General features: G+C 43.7%; 1 protein-coding gene across 4 annotated transcripts in view; it reads right to left on the minus strand.

Annotated features, from left to right (window-relative positions):
• The window catches only part of MYH10 (myosin heavy chain 10), a 92,753-nt gene that overhangs the window by 26,367 nt on the left and 42,846 nt on the right, over positions 1–23,540 (minus strand). For 2 of the 4 annotated variants that reach the window (XM_048965325.1, XM_048965324.1), the window contains exons 6-16: positions 18,907–18,936; positions 15,208–15,300; positions 10,364–10,427; positions 8,675–8,773; positions 7,593–7,736; positions 7,207–7,302; positions 4,295–4,413; positions 3,731–3,883; positions 3,151–3,324; positions 1,360–1,533; positions 43–157 (exon numbers count right to left, since the gene is read on the minus strand). In XM_048965325.1, coding sequence (XP_048821282.1) covers positions 43–157; positions 1,360–1,533; positions 3,151–3,324; positions 3,731–3,883; positions 4,295–4,413; positions 7,207–7,302; positions 7,593–7,736; positions 8,675–8,773; positions 10,364–10,427; positions 15,208–15,300; positions 18,907–18,936 — 1,261 coding nt within the window. Of the gene's footprint in view, positions 1–42; positions 158–1,359; positions 1,534–3,150; positions 3,325–3,730; positions 3,884–4,294; positions 4,414–7,206; positions 7,303–7,592; positions 7,737–8,674; positions 8,774–10,363; positions 10,428–15,207; positions 15,301–16,719; positions 18,875–18,906; positions 18,937–23,540 lie in introns of those variants that run through there. The other 2 variants (XM_048965327.1, XM_048965326.1) reach the window with 2 other exon arrangements.

Genomic DNA, 23,540 nt, shown 5'->3' on the forward strand with positions numbered 1-23,540 from the left:
AAGAAGGCTCTAACCAGTCGTACTCAGAGCACCATCTCTTACCATCCTTCCAAAGCTCTGCAACAAATTTGTCAGAAGACTGGTGCAGCAGCGTCGCCACGTTGTCATTCAGTGGGTCCATGTTCTTCATCAGCCACTCATCTGCCTTGTAGTCTACCTGCAGAGCAGCCAAATGCCATAAATCAGAGCGTATTATCTTTACTCTCTTTTTCATTTACTTTAGATAAATGTTTCAAGACTCAACTAAGAATGTGCTGAAAAGTGAGTATTTTTACTGTGATGTAGCAGTTCTACATAAACCCTTTCATCGTCGTATTTCTTGCAGGAAAAGATATTTTACAAACAATTTCAGAAGGACACACAGATGCTGGTTAATAACTGAGAAATGCCTCCTATCCCAGAAGGTTGATGCAATGCACTGTCAGTATCACAGAAACACAGTGTGACACAGCTGAACTCCTCTTCAGATCTATTACTTCCCTGCAGTCAGGTACAAAGATGTTTTACTTCATTTTGATTACCTAAAGGTAATATTTCATTTCACAGCTCATTTACTATGAACTGCAGTAAATGATGATTTGATTGTTTCTTAGCTAATATTTTAGGTATTGATACAACAGATCCAATTTCTTTATTTCACTTTTTACTGTAATTATCCAGTTGGCTGCAGTGACACCAAACAGACAATAACAGCTATGAACACTTAATTTAAAGGATAGTTCAATTCACAGAGTTAGTTCCTTCTAACTGGATGTTGTGTTGATGGACATGGTTTAGTAGGAGCTATTGGGAATAGGTGAACGGTTGGACTGGGTGATCTTTTAGGTCTTTTCCAACCTTAGTGATTCTATGATTCTATGATTCTAAATTAGAGCAAACAAACAGTACCAGGACTAAGCTTAGCTAATCATGAATCTGCTTATGAGCACGGCCTTACAGTACAGACAGCATGATCATGGAGGTTCCACAAAATGCTGTCAAGAATTGGATGGTTGCCCCATGGACCTGTTCACACTGCTTCTGATCTCCAACCCCCAGCAGAAATATAAAGACTGAATCAACAGTAAAGATAAAGTTATAAACAGGGATACACAAAGCCTTCCACTGAATGGAGGGAACACAAGAGAAGAAGTCAGCACTGGCACAGCCTTACAGCACTTCCATCCACTTGCAGAGATATTCAAAATAGATTCCTCTTAACCTTGAGGAAACTCACCTTTAAGAACTGACAGCAAAATTAAAGGGAACTGAAATTTTAATTTAATATTAATATGTATCACTGCTATCTGCTGTGATACACCTCATATTAGTTTCCCCAAATGAACATTTCTAACCAAGTTCTCCACATCACTCTCTTACCTTCCCTGCATAGTGAATAATGCAGAAATCTGCTTTGTCCTTCAGCTGTCTTGGCTTTTGGAATTTGGAGTGGGTTCCTTGCTCTTGGACCAGTTTTTCCACAAATGTTTTGTCAGTAGCTTTAGGAAACCAGCATTCTTCATCCAACAGCGCCAACACACCAGGAGGGTTTGCCTGAAATACAGATGGATTCACGTCCGTGTTTAATATGCATTTATTTTCTTAATATTTTGCATTTAAGACACCCCACTGAATGCTGCAATAAAAACTTGTCCAGCTGATTCACACTTGATTTAAATTAAAGCAAATTGTGAGGGAATCTAGTTCCATTGTGACTGGTTCCATCCATTCATTCCAATGGAGATGTGCTCACAAACAGCTGACATGATCTGGCGATGACCAGAGCCTTGCTTTCAGCAGAGCCTGCATAGATGACCTCCAGAGCTCCATACAAACATCTCTGCAACGTGTGTGTACACAGCAGCACACTCATCATTTCTACAGCAGTTACTGTCAAGCTTTAATGTGGGCAAAACTGCAGATCATTATCCCCCAAAGGCACTCAGTACCCCTGGGGCAGCCACCACACCAACCCCTGTGCTGATATGCAGTAGCAGCACCCAGAACGATCCAGCAGGCTTAGCTTTCACTTTGCACCCTGCTCGAGGGTTTGCTTGTTCTTGAAATGAAGTGGGGAAGAACCAACACCTGCTGTACAGCTGCAGAAATGCTTGCAGAATCGGGGAAGACAGAGTGATGCACACAGGAATGCAATGGAAAAACTGGTCATAAATATTTGTATATCTAAAGCATCTAATGAACATGAAGCTAACACATTTGAAGAGTTGTTTATATTTACCTACAGCGTGACATAAAATATTTCAGGTGTCAAAAATTAGGACAGTACCAACATTTGCTTGAAGAGCTACTTCTTGTAACTCAATGCACTTGGATTGAGGATAGGATATTCACTTAACATCTGCAATACTGAAAGCACTCCCCAGTCTTTGTGGAAGATATTTTACCTTCCAAGGAGACAAAACTTTCCAAAGTTTTGCATTTCAAGAGCAGAACTGTCAGAACTGAAACGAGACTTCCCTTCTCCTACTCCAACACAAAGAACAAAACTGAACAGCACCAAACAAAGAGCACAGCTCTTCTCCTCGGGATGCACAGAACTGTTAGCAGTAATGACTTTGTGCACCCGAGACACACAGCTGAACGTACAGAACAGTAACCACAACGCCGTGGTGTAAATTAAAAAGTTCAAAATAATTTTGATGGCTTACTTCTAATGTGGAAAGAGAGAAAACCTTCTAGGAATGGTGATCTTTGTTACCCCTGCCCACTCCTGAAACCAGCTTGTGCTTAAAGCCTTAAGCTTCCCTATATTGGGCAACCAGAATATAAAAGCACTGTGGTAACACCACCTTTAAAATACTGCTGAACTATTTACAGGGCCTTCTAACCAATGCACAGTAAAGCTTCTATAATGCACTGCCATGGTTTAGCATGAAAGTGACAGGACTGAAGTCTTTGTTACTATAAGGGAAAGCATGTAAAAATAGTAGCTTAATACCACGGTGCTCTATGCTGACATCAGGGCAAAATCCTTTCAGGATAAATCCTTTTACTAATACATGGTATTTTAGTCTTTGGACCCATCCTTCAAATTAACTTGTTTTCTGCAACTGCTATTCAAAATATCTCTGCATAAATTTGCAGGCGTTAAACAACAAACCCCCAGGTTGAATCTCTTTGTCTTAGAGCATTTTTACTGCACAAACTCACAGGTCTTTCAATTAAGTCAATGCAAGGCTGCAGATCCAGTCCAAAGTCAATGAAATTCCACTCTATGCCCTCTCGTTGGTACTCCTCTTGCTCCAGGATAAACATCGTGTGATTGAACAACTGCTGAAGCTTCTCATTGGTGTAGTTGATGCAGAGCTGCTCAAAGGAGTTCAACTGCAAAAAGAGCATTAGGAAGCAGTGTTAATTCAGTGTCAACATTTATCACGTTTGGAAGTAAAAATGGAAATTACTTCATGAGGCAATTCCCCAAACTACACAACATTCAAGTGTGCTGTGGAAACAAGTGGAAAAAGGATTATTCATATATGAAACTAGCATGTCATAGGAAAAACAACTGTTGAACCATCACATACAAGAACATCACATACACATAGAAGAATGGTTTAGACCAGAGTGTGACTTCCTGGCACTATCATTCAGGTTATCAGAGCACTACAATACAAAACACAAAGCCCTCCTGCAGCCTTGGAACATGCACGCATTAAGAGGTTCTACAGCTAAGCCTGAACGCACAGCAACGTGGAGAGGAAAAGAAAGTCTGGTTGAAGTTGTGAAGTACCTCAAAGATCTCAAATCCAGCGATATCCAGAATTCCAATGAAAGATGCTCCCTGTCGTTTGGTCCGGTCCAAAGCTTTGTTAATGCGGTGAACGAGCCAGCGGAAGAGGCGTTCATAGGTGGCTTTTGCCAAAGCTTCCACTGCAAAGTCTGCCTGCAAATTCAAACAGGAAGATTTATTGACTCTGGAAAAGTCATCAAAAGAACACAGACACGGATGCTACCAGGGATAGCTGAGTAACAAAAGAAGTTTAATGGAGTTAATGCCACTGAGGAATGAAAACAAGCAGCAGGTTTCTGCAAAGTTACTGAGATGTCATTTTAAACTGCTGCATAAAAAGACCTCTATGCATTTGATAAGAACAAGTGAAATGATGAAACCAGCAGAAGGCCAAGGAAAAGGAAGATTTTCCTCATACTCTCCTACAGACTTCTACCATGTAAGAACATTTAATGAAAACTAAATTTAAATTTGGAGGCAGTACACAATTAATACCGCCTTTCTGTACTAAAAGCTAACCAGGATGGGGCTCTCTGTCACTTAATTTCCAGTACCCAAACTTACTTGTTCTTTGGTCTGGGCTTTCTGGACATAGTCTCTGCCGACCTTGATGCGTGGTGTCAGAATGGCCCGGGTGAATTCCATGACATTCATTCCCAGCAGATGGCAGAGTTTCTGTGCGACTGGGTATAAAAGTAACAAATGTCAGCACTTAAATCCTGCACAGCAGCCAGCAACACGGGTGAAGCAAGCTACTGAATAAAGGCATTCGATGAGCTGACCTAAGAATTGAACAGCTGTGCAAAGTCGCTGTCAGGGAGATGCACTGCTTTTGGGGACAGACCTACCCGACTGCAGAGCCCACGTCTGCAGGACTTCAAAAAGCTGATACAAGTGACTACAGAAAGAAAGACCCCACCAACTTCCCTCAAGGAAATGTGAAAAATGCTAGAGCTCAAGAAATTGCAGCAGACCACTGCCTGCAGACACATCCTCATGTCTTGAGTGGAAACATTTTCACCTCCAGAAACAAAAAACAGAACACAGCATGATGCCACACGTCAACTCCATCTTATTAAAGGTCGCTTACAAACCTTTCCAGTACAGACAGCTGTCAGCATAAAGCTATGCATGTTTGTATTACAGTCCATATGGAGCACATTGTACAATGTGTTACACAGTCAAGTTTCGAACTGAGCAAAGAGCAGCTCACTTTTAGACAGCAAAAACTCCTGATGTCAGCCTTGTTATCTGACATTAGGCATTACTCACACCATCGCTGCATATTTTTGTCGCACCAATCCTTTTTCCACACCACCTTTCCAGCAGGTTAGGTGCTTATGATTCCAGATTTCTAAAAATGAAGTTGGCACTGTGGATATTTTAAGGCCTGGTAAGTGCTGCCTGCAGCAGGGCGCCCTGCACACTGTCCAGGAAGTTGTTTCAAACCCTCAGCTTTCTAATCCAGCGGCTCATTGATTTATCGTAGAAATAAGAAGAGCTGTTTTTATAAATCCTCATTAAAAGTAGATCTTGATACCAACATACAAAAGCTTCCTCTATATTTTTCTTTAGGTGGCATTCAGAACACCGCTTCCTTTAAAAGATTCTGCCTGTCCCTGCAAATTAATGCAAACACAGCTGTGGTGAAATTCACGTGGCACCACAAGCAGAGCACTGCCTTCACTTTAGCTGCATGCACGGACATTTGTCAGGTACGACATGCCCTAAGGGAAGCCCTATTGGTGACAGCCAGCACTGCTTCCTTAAGGGCAATCATCTGAGATCTGCTCCATAATGGCGTTATGGCACTGGTAGATGAGGGATATGACACCATCTACCTGGATTTGTGCAGTTTGATGCTGTGCTGCACAACATCCCTGCCCATGAAGTGGAGAGGCATGGAAATGATGCACGGTTCACTTGGTGGACAAGGAAAAGGCCGGAGGGTAGAACTCAAAGCACTGCAGACAACTGCTTGACACCCAGGTGGAAACCCAAAGACAAGTAGATCAGCACTATTTAACACCTTTATCAATGACACTGGGTAAAATCTTCCACTTTTTTTCCCCTGAATACAGGTTGCTTCACCACCCACACAATTGTCTTCCCAGCCTATTCAAGACACACCAAACTCAGCACCACCAGTTCTCTGCAGGACACTGAGGAAAGCCATCAGCGAGATGTGACAATACAGATGACAAACTGGTAAAGATCAGTTTCAAAAAGTGCCTTCAAAAAGACGTGGTAAGAATCACCAAGTAGACCAACACAGCACTTCTTAAATGCAGGACAACAGCCAGAGGCTTCAACCACGAGCTGAGCTTTTCAGCATCTTCTCTTTTAAATTCAGAACTTTATATCCAGCGTTACAACTGTTCAACAGTATAAATATATCAAAATTCTTAAGTACAATATTGGATATAATGTCCAAAATTGATAGTAATAAAGCAAAAGTGAAGATGGTCAGGAAAGAAGAAACATCTATTTCTTTTGTATATCCCTTTTTTTTTTTTAATGGAAAAAAAACCAACTCCATTGAGTTGCCTCAGCCCAAAAACCAATCCCACACCCAGCCTTTTTCTCTCCCTGAAAAACCCCAAATGCAAACTGCCAGCCAAATGCCGAGTCAATGATTACCCAGCTGTAATCCATACCTGCCTGCTGGAACACTTTGGGCAGAAGGCCACTGCTGGGGAATGACAAAAGTTTTGGACACCACAAGCAGCAAGCAGGCACAGCAAATTAAGGGCAATTATGGAACAAGGTGGACGAGAATTTGAGTTGTGTGTGCAGCAGGTCTTGTGAATTCTTCTTCCCGCTCTGTGCGTTGAAGGCAGCTCTCAAAGCTGACTTTCCATCACAGCTTTTAGAAGGCCAAAACTTAAGTACTAAGTTAAAAATCTGTAAACCATTTCAGCAGCTTAGCAAAGGAAGAATTCCTGAAAATGCTGATTGCGTTACAGTGAAGGCACTAAAAGAGAAATTCATTTCTAGTCACACTACCATACCACTTCAGAAACCAGATTTTCTGAAACAAAGCATTCTTAAGTTCCCCCATTTCACTATGGAAGTTGTGCTTGGCTCAAGGGTTCTTATCATTGGCAAGCAAACTGCTGTCAAGAACCAAAGAAAACAACTCCATTTAAGCACGCACTTTCTCCCAGTGCTGAAGTCTTTGTAGATAGCAATAAACAAGACTAGAACTGAAATACTTATCCAAAGTTTAAAAGCAATGCAAACAACATAAATTCTGTTGATGGATACCTAAATTTGTCTGTATTACAAGAATGGAAGAGAATTTTACTAATTGCCCCTTGGCTACTACCATCACTATCATGGCCTCTTTTTGGCACAAAACTTCAGCAAGGAAGCTCAGAAGACTGCTCTGTACTTTCAAGAGATATGCACTAACAAATGGTAGGAAGAAACCCCAGCTCAAGTTAATGGAAGCCAAACAAATGCAATCCACTCACCAGTGTTCTCCGGCATAGAAGCTTGATCAGTATTTCTCTCCTTCTTAAAGGAAATATTTCCAAACTGTAGCACTGAAGACACCACCTTCAGCATTGCTGTATCAACAAAGACATACAGACCAGTTCATTGAAAAGGGCTCAGCTTCACAATTTTTGCCTCTTAAGACACTTTCCTTCCAAAGTTGAAGTACAAGTCCACAAAGGAAATGAAGCTCGTACTACACTTTTTAGGCAAATGGTTTTAACTCAGCTGTAAGCTTATGTTAAGCAAATGCTTGATGCAGGCTGTCGAGATACTGAAGCAATGTTAAATTTGGTGACTAACGTAGTGAGTGTGTGCAAGAGAGAAAAAAGTACACTTTAAAAATGCAAGAGGTTTCACTTACACAAGATCTCATCGTGTGAAAAGCCCATGATATGCATTGCTTCCATTGTCTCCTGAAAGTTATCCTTGTCTTGTTGCCCAGGAATGGGGATGTAGCCATTGGATAAAAATCTGTAATTATTAAATCCTTCAAGCAGTAAGTCAGCTGTATTGGGGGGAAGGAGAAGAGAAGAACAAGCTAAATAACTGCTATTCACACCCACTTGTGCTCTGCTTTCACTAGAGGAATAACCCATGCTTTACAAAAAAATAAAGTTCCTCAGCTATGACTGCATGTCATCATACCAGCTTAGCAATTCGTTCTTTCTAAACTCTAAACATCAGTGTGTTCTAAAAGCAGAAATTCTGGGATTCTTGCTTCTGTCTGTAGCAACCTACACTAGCTCTTTAATGCATCATGCCTGTAAAAAGGACATTACCTTACTCAGGTCTACCATAATCATGAATTCCTATTTAAAGTATCCCAAAACAAGCATCTCTATTGAAAAGTAACAGATGCTGGCAGAAGTGGAGCTTGGTATTGATGACACATCAGAAATGTCAAATACAGATTTTTCTTATACAGAAGGAATGGATCAATTCTCAGAAGTCTGTGCTTTCATACAGCTCCACTTCTCACAGCCTAGCAGGAATTCCCAGGTACCAAAGACAAAGAGGATCAACACAGTACTGCAAAGGGTGGAGAAAGCCTCAGGGTTTCGTTGTATTTTGGCAAAATGGCTGCTGTTCCCCCCAGTTAGAAGGAGCTGCTTGGAATGGGTCTGGCTGTGACTGCCAGCAGGATTCATTATTAATCAGTGAGAAGTGCTGCAGTTTCACTTCAGTGAATCCTGGCCGGACACTGAAGCCACCACCCTGCCCAAAGCGGACTTTGCCATGGAGCAGCCATCTGCTTGTGGCTTGACAGCACGCTTGACAGAACACAGAAGTTATTTCAAAATAAAGCCACCTGGCCTTTTCCTTTGCTCTTCTTTCAAAATTCAGTTTCAAGACCAAACGATAGTTCAAACACTATTGTGTTAACAAAAAAACAAACTCAGGACACAGAAGAAACAGGATCAACGAGTGGGAATCTTCACTTACACTTGAGGTGCTCTCCTGCTCCAGCCAGCAGCTGGTAGAAGATATGAAATGTCCTCTCATCTTTAGCTTGGCGAACAGCGCGAGACTTCTCCAGCAGGTCTGATCACAGCTAGTCAAGGATCTTCTACATTTTTTGGTAAAAAGAACATCCTGTGCAAACAGAACTCTTTCAAAGCAGGCTGTGTAATTCAACAAGGAGCAAAAGGGACTTTCATAGTAATGACAGGACTAAACCCAACACAAACTTTCAGTAACGCTCAATGAGGGGTTTCAAATTCAGATAGAAGCTCACTTTAATTGCAGCAAACTCATTTCTTGGATGGTGCCTGGATCTCCTTGCTGCCTGCAGCTGACAACCACTGTAATGGATCAACTGGAGCCTAAGTGAGAGGGGAGCTGGTCATCCTTCTTCAGTCATTCCTCTCTGAGGATGGTAGTGCTACTCTAAGAACAAAAACCCAGCAGCTGCTGAACTCTGCAGTACTTCAGCTGAAGTGCATTCAGCACTTTTATCAATTTCACAAGGCAGCATTCTCGTAAGATATTCTGCATTGCCTTTAAACACTTTTCAAATTCAACCATGTGCAGCAGGTAACTTCTAATAAGCTGCCACAAGCTGCTATGTTAATGCTTTCACATTTTGATGTCCCATACTGTAACACAAACGTGAGATATCCTACTTGAAATGTCTGACACAAAGGCAGATCCTGCCCTGAAAACAACTCCCTAAGAGCAAAGTCCTCCTGTCCTCACAAAGCCCCAGGCAGAACAGTTACCTGCATTTTCATAAAAGCAACAGCTGCCATCACTGCTGTGCTAAATACTGAACTGAGAAAGAAAATCACTCAGCATTAAACTGTATTTTGAATAACTAACTGTAGGCATTCCCCAGCATTACTGGGAAATTACATTGTGTGGAGCAGCAAACACACACTGCACTTCACATGAAGCAGTCAACTTGTAGGCACAGAATGAAAGCTGAGTTGTATCACTGTTTATGAATAACATTCACAAGGTATTGTTGACCAAAGCTTTTGATTTCATAATTTGATGACCACCCTGCTGCTATTTCCCCCAGAATAGTCTAAACAGACTAAAAAAGTTTACATGCACATCCTTAGCATAAACAAAACCACTTGAGAAAGGCTTTTAGTGTAAGTGTTCTCACTTGTTTTTAGGCAGTCATAAATAAAAACGGGCCTCAAAGCTAAAACTAACCTAGGCTTCAGCATTAATTGCTAGTAGGTCTTGTGTTACTTGGCCTTGCCTGCTATCCAGAAGGCCTGGGACACCAGAAGCTGACCTGGTACAACGACACCTGCAGTGCCAGGGCTGTTGCTGAGCTCCTCCTTCCTGGCAGACAGCAGTGAGGGCACTGAGCACTGGGCACAGTAGTGTGAGCACTTTTAATTAGCAGTGTATTCCTCCACCACTGTCACAGAGGGAGAACACTTGAAATAACTTGCTTAACTTTCACATACCCTGCTTTTAAGGCTGGCCAGAAAATCCAGCGGATTTCAGAGCGTTAAATGCTGGGATATCCGGTTTCTAAGCATAAGGAAGCATGCTGACTGTGATACTTGATCAGCTATTTTGAAACAAAGGAAGAGATGGACACGGTGGAATGACTGCAGAAATCAGGTAACCTTTCACTGCATTCCAATGCCGATATGACATTAAGTAGGATACACGTCTCAATGTTGGCCCCAACAATATAACCAGTAACATCAAAGTTAATCCTAATGAACTTGCCCTGTAGAGAAAAAATACGTTTGTTAAGTAATTACTTTGGGATTATGACAACTATTTGAAAACAACGGCATTTGCACATTGAATAACAGGCATTTCACACAAGCCAAAATGAAATCTTCTCCATTCAATGCACTCATCACTTGAAACACGTTTCTGTGCACACAAACATTTTCTGAAGGTTAAAGCACTAAGATTTTAGGTATGTCTGTAAGACAGACTTATGAAAGACTTTTCTAAGAGAGAAGCTCAAGTTCTCCTATTGACAAAAGTCCTTAAGTGATACAAGCTCAGCACTGCTATACTAAATGTACCCATCCCCACATCTTCAGGCTTTAACCCACGTAGGCTTTATCTGCCCACCTCAACCATCACAACTCTTCCTTTTCCACAACTAGGGTGCTTGCTATCTCTGTTCATGCCCTCTCTTCCCTAGCAGTTGTAAAGAAAGAACAGACTCCTCTTTTCAGTGTACATCTTTTCTCCACAAAGGGCTGACGGACTGTGGGCTGAATATGAGCCAGCAGTGTGCCCAGGTGGCCAAGAAGGCCAACGGCATCCTGGCTTGGATCAGGAATGTTGTGGTGAGCAGGACTGGGGAAGTCATCCTGCCCTGTGCTCAGCACTGGTGAGGCCTCACCTCGAGTGCTGTGTTCAGTTTGGGGCACCTCAGTACAGAAAGGACATGGAGGTGCTGGAGCAGGTCCAGAGAAGGGCAACAAGGCTGTGAAGGGCTTGGAGAATGTGGCCTATGGGGAGAGACTGGAGGAACCGGGGCTGTTCGGTCTGGGGAAAAGGAGGCTGAGGGGAGACCTTACTGCTCTCTTCCAGTATCTGAAAGGCGCTTGCAGCAGAGCGGGGCTGGTCTCTGCTCACTGGTGACAGGATGAGGGGAAATGGCCTCAAGCTGAGCCAGTTTAGGTTGGGTATCAGGAAAAACTTTACAGAAAGGGTTGTTCAGCACTGCAATGGGCTGCCCAGAGAGGTGGTTGAGTCAGCATCCCTGGATGCGTTTAAAACGCATTTGGATGTGGTGCTCAGGGACAGGATTTAGTGGAGGGCTGTTAGGTAGTTTGGGTAGGTTGTGGTTGGACAAGGTCTTCAAGGTCTTTTCAATGATTCTATGATTCTATCTTCAGGATGACCAGGGGATCAGGCCCAGCCAGCAGGGTTCACAAAGGTCCTGTCTGAGCGACCCAACCTCCTGCTGTGACCAGGTCATCCGCCTGCTGGGTGAGGGAAAGGCTATGACCTTACTGCTCCCTTACACCTCCGTGACAGGAGGTTGTGGTGCAGCAGGAGCCCTCTTCTCTCAGGTAAGAGTGATGGGATGAGAGGGAATGGCCTCAGTTTGTGCCAGGGGAGGTTCAGGCTGGATATCAGTACACATTTTTTCCTGTAAGAGTGGTCAGGCTTCGGCACAGGCTGTGCGGGGAGGTGGTGCAGTCACCATCCCTGGCTGTGCTCAGGAACCACACAGGTATGGCACTGAGGGACGTAGTTTACTGGGAATGGTGGTGATGGGCTTACAATTGGATGTGATGATCTTAGAGATCTTTCTTCACCCTTAATGATTCTGTGATACAGATCACACTTCCCACACACACAGTGGATCTTGGGAAGAAGGTGGCTGTGAGTGCTTTACATCAGGTATCAGAGTCCAACCAAATTAAACCACTTTGAAGCCACATCAGTAGGCTGGCCTGTCACTCGGCCACAAATGTTCCCCACTGCCTCTGGCTTGGAGCTGGACCACTTCTAAAAGTACTGTTGCCATACTTACAGGTTTCAAAAGCACAAACTTTAAGTATTGCCTTGGTTGCAAATGTGAAGAAACCGGTGGGACCACTCAGCAACCACATCAGGATCTCTGTTTTCATCACATCCAATGTCTATACTCTTACCTATGTAGAAACAGGTTCTGGAGCACAGCGAGCATCAATGGCAGTTTACTAACAGCCACCGAAGTGCATCTTTGGATGACAGCTGCAAAGAGTCACCTACCAACCTCTTGTGAAAAGAGACAGATTTCTGAAAGTTTGCTGATACGCAGAATCCAAATCCTCACAAACCTCAGGTCTGGCAGATTATTGCTATTATTGCTCTATTGGTATGTTAAAGAATTCCTGTTTGGCAGATCTATTTAGCTCAGGGAACACACCACTGATTTCCACATTAAAAATTCCACTCTACAAGCTTGGAGAATAGATGTGTTCTAGTGATGGCTCACTGTAGTTGATGTTCTTGGAATGTATTGCCATGCTGCACTATTACAACACCTGCACACATTACCAAAGTCATTCAGATAATTACAACTTAGCGGAACACCTTCAGCTTCTCAACTTTCCCAGTTAAGCCCAGTCATGTCAGAGACTTGCACACAAGGCTGAGCATGCTTCTCACCCAGCCACGTCAGGGATCGAAAGAGACATAAAACCAGCTGAAGCCTTACTTTCTACAGCTTTTAATACAGAGTTCTCAAAGCTCTCTTAAAACTGTTGGAATACTATGAATTAGCTTCAGTGCTTGCCCTTGCTGCTTAACCTGCAGTGTGGTTGGGAAGTCAGAGCTGCGGAAAAGAATGGGGCACGTTTTCAAGCATCCTGTCATGGAGCAGCAATAGAATTCCTGTTTCTGAGAATATCTAGGCTCAACTTAAAGCACTTAATTTTTTGTGCAGTAACAAGTCCAGAAGGCTATGTTTGTAACTGTTACAATGGGGAAACTGGCACTTTGTGAAATACAGCCCTTGGCTAGATGGAACGTGTGTCAGCACCTGTGTCAGCAGTGGCAGCTGACAGCTTCACACACATAACTGATGACAAATCCTTCTCAGAAGGACACGGCTTGAATTTGCCATGTTTCATATGAAAGCAAACGTGAAGCACTACATCATGTCTAGTCCGTAGCTTTTTCTGGCATAATTAGCAACTGCTTTACTCCGTTTCACACTTAGAGGTTATTTAACTTCTGCTGCCAGTCCCCAGTTCCATGAATGAAACTAACTGGGAGGCAATGCAGACAGAGGAGACCCACACACCCTCAGCCTCAACATTCAGCTCCCATTGAAGTCTGCACGAGATGGGCCGCTTCTCTAGCTTATCTCCCATGAAGCGAGATGTTAATATGCCTTGTAGCTCAGGCAAGTCTTGCTGTGAAATCTTTAACTCATCAGTAGCATGACCACCACTACTGTATCTAACAACCAAATTCTGTTTACACTGTTGTTATAGCACTGAAGTACACAGCTTCTTGAAAACCACACAAGGGGGAAAGCAGCATTCAGTGCTGGAATAGGAACCCAACAAAGACCACTTTCCCATCCACTGCAACCTCCAGAATTTATTTCCGGAAATACAGCAGAACACTGCATTTTGTCAAGGAGAGGGAAGAAGAAAATGCCTTGACACGAGCCTCATTTCAGTATTATCTGGATTATCAGAACAGCCTCAGACTGTCAGGCCCGTGTGTGCTGAACAACAGCAGTTCCCACTTTGTGGGAGGACACATTTTTCAAGTCGGATTTTGAAATGCCTGTTGCTAAAGATTTTATGAGTGTTTTTTTCTTTTTTCTTTTTTTTAACATAAAGACGACACCATCTGGAGTGCATTAAACTTGTTCCTTTATAAAAAGAGAGCTGGAGCCATCTGAGCGATTATGTTCACGATGGCAGTGCAGACTTCAACGTAATACAGAGCAGATGCTAACAACTTCCATGAAGAAAAGTATCTTTGTTAAGTTAGTGCAGTGTTTGATGGATTCAAGCAACGGAACAAAGAATTACTGGGCAGCCAAACCTGTTGATAATATAAATCCTATCACAACATGTATGAGTATCAGCCAGTACTGCAACCAACGTGGCTATAAAGTTATCAAAACGTTGAATTTCTGTAGTACTCTGCTCTCCCTTCTTGACTGCTAACACAGAAGGATTCAGTCATGCAACCCCCCAGAGCCCTTATCGCTTGAGCTGATTTTATACAAATGAATCCAGGCAGCCGCTGAAAGATCAGGCAGCCAAAAATCTTTCATTTATTCTGTAAATTTTAGTTCAGTTCTTGCGAGAGAAAAGATTTAATGCCTCCCACACAGTTTTAAAGCTGCACTATAAACGACTTTTCCCTGAAAACAGAAGACAGCTTTTTCACCCCAAATTCCACCAACGGCCTCAAAGGAACACAAGAAAAGAAGTCACCTACCATTGAAGCAGAAGGCACCAACCCATCCAAACTCAACCAGCTACAGCAGTGCTCTGCCCTCAAATGTAAGTCATGCTATCTTCCTGGCTTCCCTTCAGTAAAGCAGTCAAAAGGGCATTGAAATTTAGAGCAGTTTTTATATGTAAGCTTGGTGCCTTGTTTTTCCTTAAGTTGAGGATATTCTCCCTGAACCAATCAGCAGCTATTGACAGGAAAGCAACACGCTCAGCCAAATCCCAGAGGTGCTGCATCTCTTCAGACTCTATCATCATTCAGCAGTGATTTGGGCATGCAAGTCACCGTTCAGCTCCATGGCACACATATATCTGTTACACTACGAATACCATTGGCATCTCAACAACAGTGGACACTACAGACTGGGTAAATTAAACCAAGTTTTGTCAAAAGCCAACAAAGATGCATCCTCAGTGACTCCAGCACAATTCAGAAGGCATTACAGCAGAACCTGAGGCCACCAAGGAAAGAGTAAAGAAACCTTTTGGTACCAGCTAAACTTGTGAAGAGGAATTTCTCCACAAGCAGTCATGTGATTTACAGACTCCAAGAGAAAAGGGATCACTCACAAAGCGGGAGGAGTTGTCGTTTTTCACCGTCTTCGCGTTCCCGAAGGATTCCAGAATGGGATTTGCCTGAAGAAGCTGACGCTCCAGCTCCCCCTAAAAGCCACACAAACAGAACAGCACATGGACATGAACACAGTGCACGTGGTGAAAGCTTCCTACATCCTGCTTCTTCCTGACAGTCACTTTACCCAGCTGGTGGCAGTGCGACCATCTTCAGAAGGAGGTCATCAGCCCTCCCCTCACTGCAGCCTCTTCCATCCCGTGAAGATTGTGCTCTGTGCTCGTTTAATACACACACAGGGGGACTGAACAGGACTCCATGGATATTGCAAATCATTGAAGATGGAAAACAAAAATTCACCTCTAGGGCTGATGAAATTAGGCACAGACTTCAAATGCCTGAGAGGAAAAAAACTAATTAAAGATTTTTCACTCTCTTTAGCTATTTGACAGCACATTCGTTTTCCACATTGAATTTGAAATCGGTGAAGTGCTCATTTCCCATCAGTCACACACTCATGTCACTGTAACATCTCTGACCTGAATGCACCTACAAGTATGTCACAGCGGCACAGTGGGAATTGAGTAACACCAAATGCAAAGATCATTTTCAAACTGCCCAATTCTGCCAAAATTGCTAGGCATCTTTAATATTTCTTTTTTAAGTGCTTCCTTCAGCTCAAGCCAATGGATGTAGAAATCAAAGCACTTATCTTGAGGAAATTGCACAACAGCTTTTACAATTGCTGCCCACGAGGAGCTCTGCTAACAAAAGAAGTCTGTGCTGCTTCCACGAGCCCGAGAGTCACAGATGCACACAGGAAAGTATGACACTGTTTTCCTGCTTTAAAAGATAGTTTAAAAACTTAGAAGTGAAGCTGCATCTCTCTGGGATGTAGTCTCAAAAACTGACGTTTGTGCTCATAAACCTGCTTTTTCCAATTGTTTATAGTGTAGATGAACACAGGCCCCACACTGAGCATTTTGGAACGGAAACTTCAGTCTCTTTAGACCTCCTCGAGGCAGATTCTCACACAGGAATTTTACAGGTTAACACCTGAGACTCTGATTTTTAATACTCAATTATATTTCAAGTCCTTCTGGAAACAAATGGCTGTTTGCTTTCTAACAGGACCTGCTCAGAACTTGGTTCCATCCAAACATTCCTTTGGGACTACATACTCTATGAACTCCAAAGGAACTGAGAAAAACTGAACGCATGCAGCTCAGCCCTGACCACACTTGGGCCACAGTGCCAATGAACCACAGCTGGGGCTGACAACATCACAGCCCTTAGGAGTGCTTTTCAATCGATAAAACGTGCAGTTTGAAGGAAATAAGATCACTGTTACAGCTGCTGTGTGGACGTAAGCAGTTCATAGTCTTAAGCAATTCCTACACAGAGGTGTCAGACAGGAAAAAGCATTTGCTGACACCATTCCTCCCATCCCCTCTCCCAACCACACTGCAGCTCCTGTTCAGACACCAAATAAAAATGAAAAGCTTGCTTACCATGCTGCACACAGCTTGAAACAAACCACGCTACGTATATTAAACGCAGCAAGCATGTCACAGCTTACATTTCAAACTCTATCTATTCTGGAAAAGAAAGCATACTGACTTCAGAATTGAGCTTTACTACAGAGCATCGCTGTGCTGCCTGAAAGCTCTGCACTCCAGAATGCTTTGACCATGCTTTAAGTGCTTCTGTGCACCACAGCACTAATTCAGCCTTGTGCACAGGAACGCCTGCAACACAACATGAAATCACCCCATTGGTGTTCTCCAGCACAACGCAGTCAGTTTTGTAGTGCATTTTTATGATTATCTCAGGGGGTTTGAAGGAAGCACTCAGCAGTGCCATCAGAGAGGTGAGAAGCAGTGACTGCAGCCCGGCCAGCTCTGCTGCTGTCCTTCACACGTGGACTTCCCACAGCCATTGCTGTGTGCAAACCTTTGCACAGTGCAGAACAGCTGCTGAAAAGAACGGTGGTAGAACATTTTAAACTGGATTTAGTGGTTTTCATTTCTAGATAGATTGCTTTAGAGTCAAAAACATTTCTAAGGAAGCATTCAGTGCTTTGGAAACAGTTTAAGTTTGGTCTACAGGCATATCTCCAGCATAGGCATCTAACCAGAACTTGGAAAAAGCAGTATTGAAACCGTGGAAAAAGTGAAGTCATGCAATACATCATGCAGGACAACGTTAAGATAAGGACGGGTTGTTGTCTCAGTTTCAGAAACACCAGCATCCCAGTGGCTTGGGTCGTTGTGAAGACTGGGGAGCAGGGAGCTACATGCTACTCACATACAACAGGGGTCCACTCTGTAGTTCAAAATGACATCGAAACAGAGATGTTAATGATTACGGTTTATGCAATATCAACACTTCTGGATTAGCATGTTTCCACCGATACATTTCAAATGTCTGCCAACAAATAATTCAGTTCAACTGCACGCTGAGTCTAAGCTAAAGGAGAATTAACTCAGTGCTTTATTTCTGGAACAAGGAAATTCTTGAGTAAAAAGAAAAAGCCCACAACTTTGAATTGTCTGAGGTTTAGATGGAGGAAGGATCAGGTTAAATATGAAGAATGTCTGTAACTTCTGAAAATGAGACCACGGGGCTCCGACACACGATTGGGTTACAGGGCTTTAAGGAGTTACCACACACTGGCAAAGGCACCACCGCTGTCCGTGTGGCTTCCTGCTGCCTCCAGTAAACCAAAGCTCCCTCCTTCCCCCTTCCCCACTGGGAGTTGAGATGCACTACGGTCAGCTTTCAGAAAATGGGGGGAGAATGCAACCAGCTAACTTAACTCACGGCAGTTCTTGAGTTACCAGGCCTCGTCTGTATCACACAGAGCCACTGCAAAGCGTTCTCCTTATTTGAAAAGCTCATGCCCACAACAAAGAGGCATCACTTACCATCTCAGGTTAGAGATCGGAGCATGCATCTCGCACGATATGTGGGAACAAGCTCTTCTTCCCACAGTCTTACCCTCAGCTTCCATCTTATTCTCCTCTTGATGCTCAGAAGCAATGCCACACAGCACGGGCAAGGTGAGCTGGAGCGGGGTGGCTGCTGGCCCAGGGCGGGGCTGGGCAGCATGAGCCTGCAGCTCCAACCAGCCCGAGATGACAGCAGCTGGGACTGAGTGCTAACTCAGCTGGGCAGGTACACGGCACTTACACCACCTAGTTTGGTGAGCCATGGGGATGCTCCACTTCTGGAGTCAAACAGATACACCAAGCCCTACACACCTGAGAACTGAAGCTTTGACCAGGTTACCTGAGCAGCTATAAAAACATTCAGGGAAAATCATACGTTAACCAGAAGTATTTTGCCAGCTCCAATGACCCCCATCCTTTATTTAGCACAAAGAACTGCTGTCCTCCCTTACGGCACGCTAACTCAGCATGCACACAGCACCCTGGAGAAGCTCAGCTCAAGAGGAGGTTACCCAGGTGCTCCAGGACAGGGACACCCATGGTGTGAGGAGCAGTGCTCTGCAATGCCTTGGAGCCTGTAAGCTCTTCACCAGCCCATGCTCTCAACAAAGCCACTTAAATAGTTACTGAAATTACTATTAGCTGTATAGAACGTGGGGGAAAGCTTGTGCAGATAAATGGAAATCGACAGAAAATAGAGACGAAGGTCACCTACATAACTTGAAAAGCATAAAGAAAACCACTTGCCTGATGTTTCACGGGTTTGGGTGATTCGGGCTGTTCGTTGCAAACAAACAAACGCACATGTTAGCAAGCAGGCATTCCAGCTGCAAGTCACATCCCACATTATTCATGTCAGCAGGTTTAGTTTAACCATGTACTACTCACTTCATACAAACTATTTGGTTTTAGAAAGGGAGTTATTCACTTGCCATTGCATGCACAAAATGCTAAAACCCGTTCTTATGCAAAGAACTAATTTCAAATACAATACAAGATGACAGAGGGACCTTGAGGAGCAAGAGAAAAGGGCAACAGCATGATTTGTTTTACAGCTTTCCACAGTTCTGCCAAATAAACACCCGTAATGCTAAACAACTATTTCTACAGTCCCAGTAAGGTGGTTTTGTATGAACGAAATGATCGCTCCTCCTTAAAGAATAAGGCAGGTTATGGCAGAACCTGTAAGGAAAGCAATCCTTAAAACATCTGAAGTTTTATTTCTGGGCTGCACATCAAATATTTAACAGATGCAGAGCCTCCAACCAAGACCAGGTTTGTTTCTTTCACTCAAGAGCAAGCATCAAAAGAAGCAAAATCTTAAACTGAAATACCTACAAGATTTACCAGGAAAGAGGCTATGAATGGGAAATAAACCCACAGTTCAACTCTGCACAGTTCCTGCAGCAGCACACGTTTTTGGTTTCATTATTATATTCTTGACTCCATCTGCAAGTTTTCCAAACTTAAGCTTCATGGCACAGAGCCTGAGGGGGAGAAATACTGTACGACACAGAGCTCCACACCAAAGTCAGATACTTGGTATCCACTGATTGCCTGTTAGTTGGAAGCTCTAGAACTGCTTTAGAAGTGCTTTAGTGCAAGAAAACAGATTTGCACAGAGTTCCTCAAAGCAGCTGCCAGAACCTCACCTCATTCAGATAAGCTGTGTGAATTCAGCACAGCTCAATCAAACCTGCTTGGAAAACAACCCTGGCACCTGAAAATCAGGTTCAACATTGCAGTCTAAGACCAGCAATCCTCAAACAGTGGGAAACGACAGGCACAACTCAGAGGCTTATCTGCTTACTGCACTGCTCTCTCCTCATTCCCTCACTAGGAACAGGGCTGAGCACCATCAGGCATTTAACATCTCCCATTCAATTAGGGCAGTTACAGCACACCTGGGAAATCCTCATCAAGGGGAGCCTCCATCTGAGCCAGCCAACCCAAGGTCCTGTGCTCCAAAACCAATTACATCTCTTCTGAAGTTAATGAAACAAATTAAACAACTTTGCATTTCACCTTCAAAGGCCAATGCAGTAACTAAGTAATCACAGCTATTTCTGAGGCTTACAGCAGCATCAGCACGAGAGCTGGATTTTAGTGAAAATAGAGGTCTTGTATTGATTACTGAGAAAGAAAACGCATTCCTTTCATTCTGGCACTGCCCAGCTCAGGTTCAGATGAGTAGAAACAGAGTCAGTAGTGATGGATATCATTAATAGAACTGGGCTATTTATTTTCAGTCTTGCTATTACATTATCTGCTGATTACAAATACCTGACCACAAATAGGGTCCAGATCTGCCCATAGGCAGCATTCCCCAACCCCACACAGCCTGCAGTACATGCAAGTTAGCAGTGATCCCTGGGCAGTAAGCAGCACTTTTTTCATCCCTTTGGAAAGCTGGGTATGCATTCTACTTTATTTCTGTATTTTGCAGCAACTAAACCCATGGTGTTTGTAAACCAAAGCAGAATGCAGGAGTTAGAATTAGGGCTCACTACACAACTGCAGTAAAGCAGCTCTGTAACACATGCATTAACAAGTTCCAACCTTTTTTCTTATTCCTACCCCCAGTACGTTGGTGACTGACGAGTCACAAAGCTAAACAGAACTCTCCTTTCTGTCCATGTCTTCTTCCTCAATCTGTTCAAACCCTCTCTCACTGGTTTCCCACCCTACTCTGTCCAGTTACCCAACCTTGTTTTCTTCTTCTCATTTCAAACGTCGCCTCCACATCTCCTCACCACCCAGAAAAATAACTGAGAGCAGAGGAGGTGCTACACATGGCCCAGAGGCAGCTGAGCACAGCAGGAGATAACAGTGTGGGTCACCTCCAGGCTGAGACAGCTGAGTTAAAGCACCATGACTCTTTGTAAGGCTGCTCCACACACGGCACAGTCAGCAACTGAATAAACCATGAATCAGATCTACTTGCAAAGTTCTCAGCATCTCTCCCGCAGTCTTCAGAGGTCAAATCTGTTGAATGTGAAGCTGTAAGTTTTCAGCTGTCAACAAACACCTTCCAGCTTCCTCCCTTGCTGCACACCAACCCAGCAGCCCGTGTGCCCTCTGTGAAGCCAACCAAGCTCCCTGTGAATGATCCAGGCTCACTGCCATCCTACCTTCAGCCTATGTTTTTAGTGCTCCCTCCCTCACGTGTCTCTAGAAAGCCTACTCCACTCCTAGATAAGAGACTCGATATCATCTAGCTCAGCCACGTTCCACAGTTAATACTGCTTCTCTTTCACAGTGGACCTCACCCAACCCACTGCAGGGGCACAGGAGAGCCCTACTGAGGCAAAAGCCTCGCAGCCAAGTTCTGAATACCAAACAGGGCCACGCTGTGCTCCAAGTGACAGTACAGCTCTGTGTGCTGCTCCTCACCTGCTCCTGAGGAACGCACCTGGTGATGTACAAATTGCAGCGTTACTCCAGTGAGACTTGAGGTGCCCAACTGGAAGCTGAGTTTTTGTAGCATCTTTACAAGTCTGTCTGTCAGGCTGAAGGTAACCCTAGAACAGCACTGGGAAAATAACTGTTCCTTCATCACCGTGCAAAGTGCTTCATAAAAAAAGCCATGCAGAACTCAGATATCTCACTAATAAGCGTGTCAGTAATTTATGAGGATGGATAAAAACAAATCCCTAACTCACAGTCTATTTAACAAGACTATTTAGCATCTCCTCTGTGAGAACACAAGTGTTGTACAGAGCAGTACTGCAGACCACTACTGAACCTCTGCAGTTTTCAATGTCAACAGGAACAAACTGGGGCCGTGTGTACAACTCCAGTTCTGACACTTCTAAACTTCTGGGTGTTAGTTGTCTAGGTTGGGTGCTGTCTGCAATAAGTAAAAACGAGTTGTTACAGAAAGGGAAATTCATTTCCAAAGCTGTTTTGGTTACACAGTCTGTGTGTTTCAGAAATACTTCACTTGGTGCTTAATAAGGCACAACAGTGAATGAAGCACACAGTCAAAGCATCCAACTTTCATTCGGGACCTATTCCTTTTTGGGGGGTAAAACTATGTTATGTGAGAAATAAAAGCTTCCCCTGTCTCCATCATGCCAACGATGGTTCACAAAGCAGCCAATCACAACAGCCACCTTCAGAACTCTGGGGATGAACATCACCAACACAAACGATCTCATGGGGGGAGGAAATTAAACTCCTGGTTGGTCTGTGCTTTAAACTGCATTTGCCAACGCTGCCTTAAAGAAAGCAGCTCACCCTTCCCCTCACCAACACGTCGCACGCAGCTTACCCCTTGCCCTGTACCCCCTCAATTCATACAAATATTCATCTCCGCTGAAGCCAGGCTGACATTAAGAGCACAGCCTGAGCCTGTATCAGTTTCCAAGCCAGTGAGTGGCCACAGGAATTGTTATGCTGACAAAGGGGTGCTTCTTTTAGCAACTATACTGGCACAAAGTGGAAACACAGCACAAATGAGGCCAATATCCAATCTCTTTTACACAGTCAGAAATGAGGCTCCAAGTGGTCAGGCACTGGAATGGGCTCCCATAGAGGCAGTGTAATCCCCATCCCTTGAGCTTTTCAAAACAGCTCAGCAGAGTCTTGAGCAACCTCATCTAACTTACAAGCGTGATCCACTCAAAAGAGCAGCTGGCAGGAGGTCTCTGGGTTGCAGAAGTCTCTTTTGAACAGAGGCACCCTAAGCTATCACAGCATATTTAAGAATAGCTGTTACAGATCCAGGCTGCATAATTCCCTTACCCCCAGAAAGGTGTGGGCAATTTTACTCATGCAGAAACAGTAAAAGGTGCAGGTTCTGCTCAAGGTTATTCAATGGAAAGCCAATAACTCCCATAAGCCAGAACCCACATAGAAAACCACATCTTATGGAAGACATCCTAAATAGCCTTCTGCAAACCCACACACACCCCTAGTAAGTAACGTATGAACACCTGTCCAGTACTGTTGATGCTCCAAGGCAAAGACTTCCCTTTAAGGCCTGTGACAGATGAGACAACCTGCAGTCTGTTCAGACTGCATGACATGCTCTGAGAAAACCTAACATTGATTTGCTTTGTGCAATAAACCAGCAACAATTTGAATAAGCAGTAACTTACAGAGCCATGTCATTTGCTTTCAAGTAGATGGAAGATTCAAGTTTCCCCCTACTTTCAACTGGATTTCTCCAAATCTATCTCCAAAGTATTCTTTCTGTTTCTCTCCCTTCAAATCCTTGGCTTTCCTTTCTTTGTAAATTCATCCCAACTCAATATCTGTTTCTCCAGAAATTCAAGCCTTGACACAGGAAGACTGACAGCTCTGAGCATCCTAGTGCTTAGTGTTATGCAGTAAGGAAGTAGCAGGAGGTGCTGCTAAGCCGGAAAATGCACCCTGAA

Source organism: Lagopus muta, chromosome 18 (genome assembly GCF_023343835.1).
Source record: "Lagopus muta isolate bLagMut1 chromosome 18, bLagMut1 primary, whole genome shotgun sequence".
In the NCBI taxonomy this organism is placed as follows: domain Eukaryota; kingdom Metazoa; phylum Chordata; class Aves; order Galliformes; family Phasianidae; genus Lagopus; species Lagopus muta.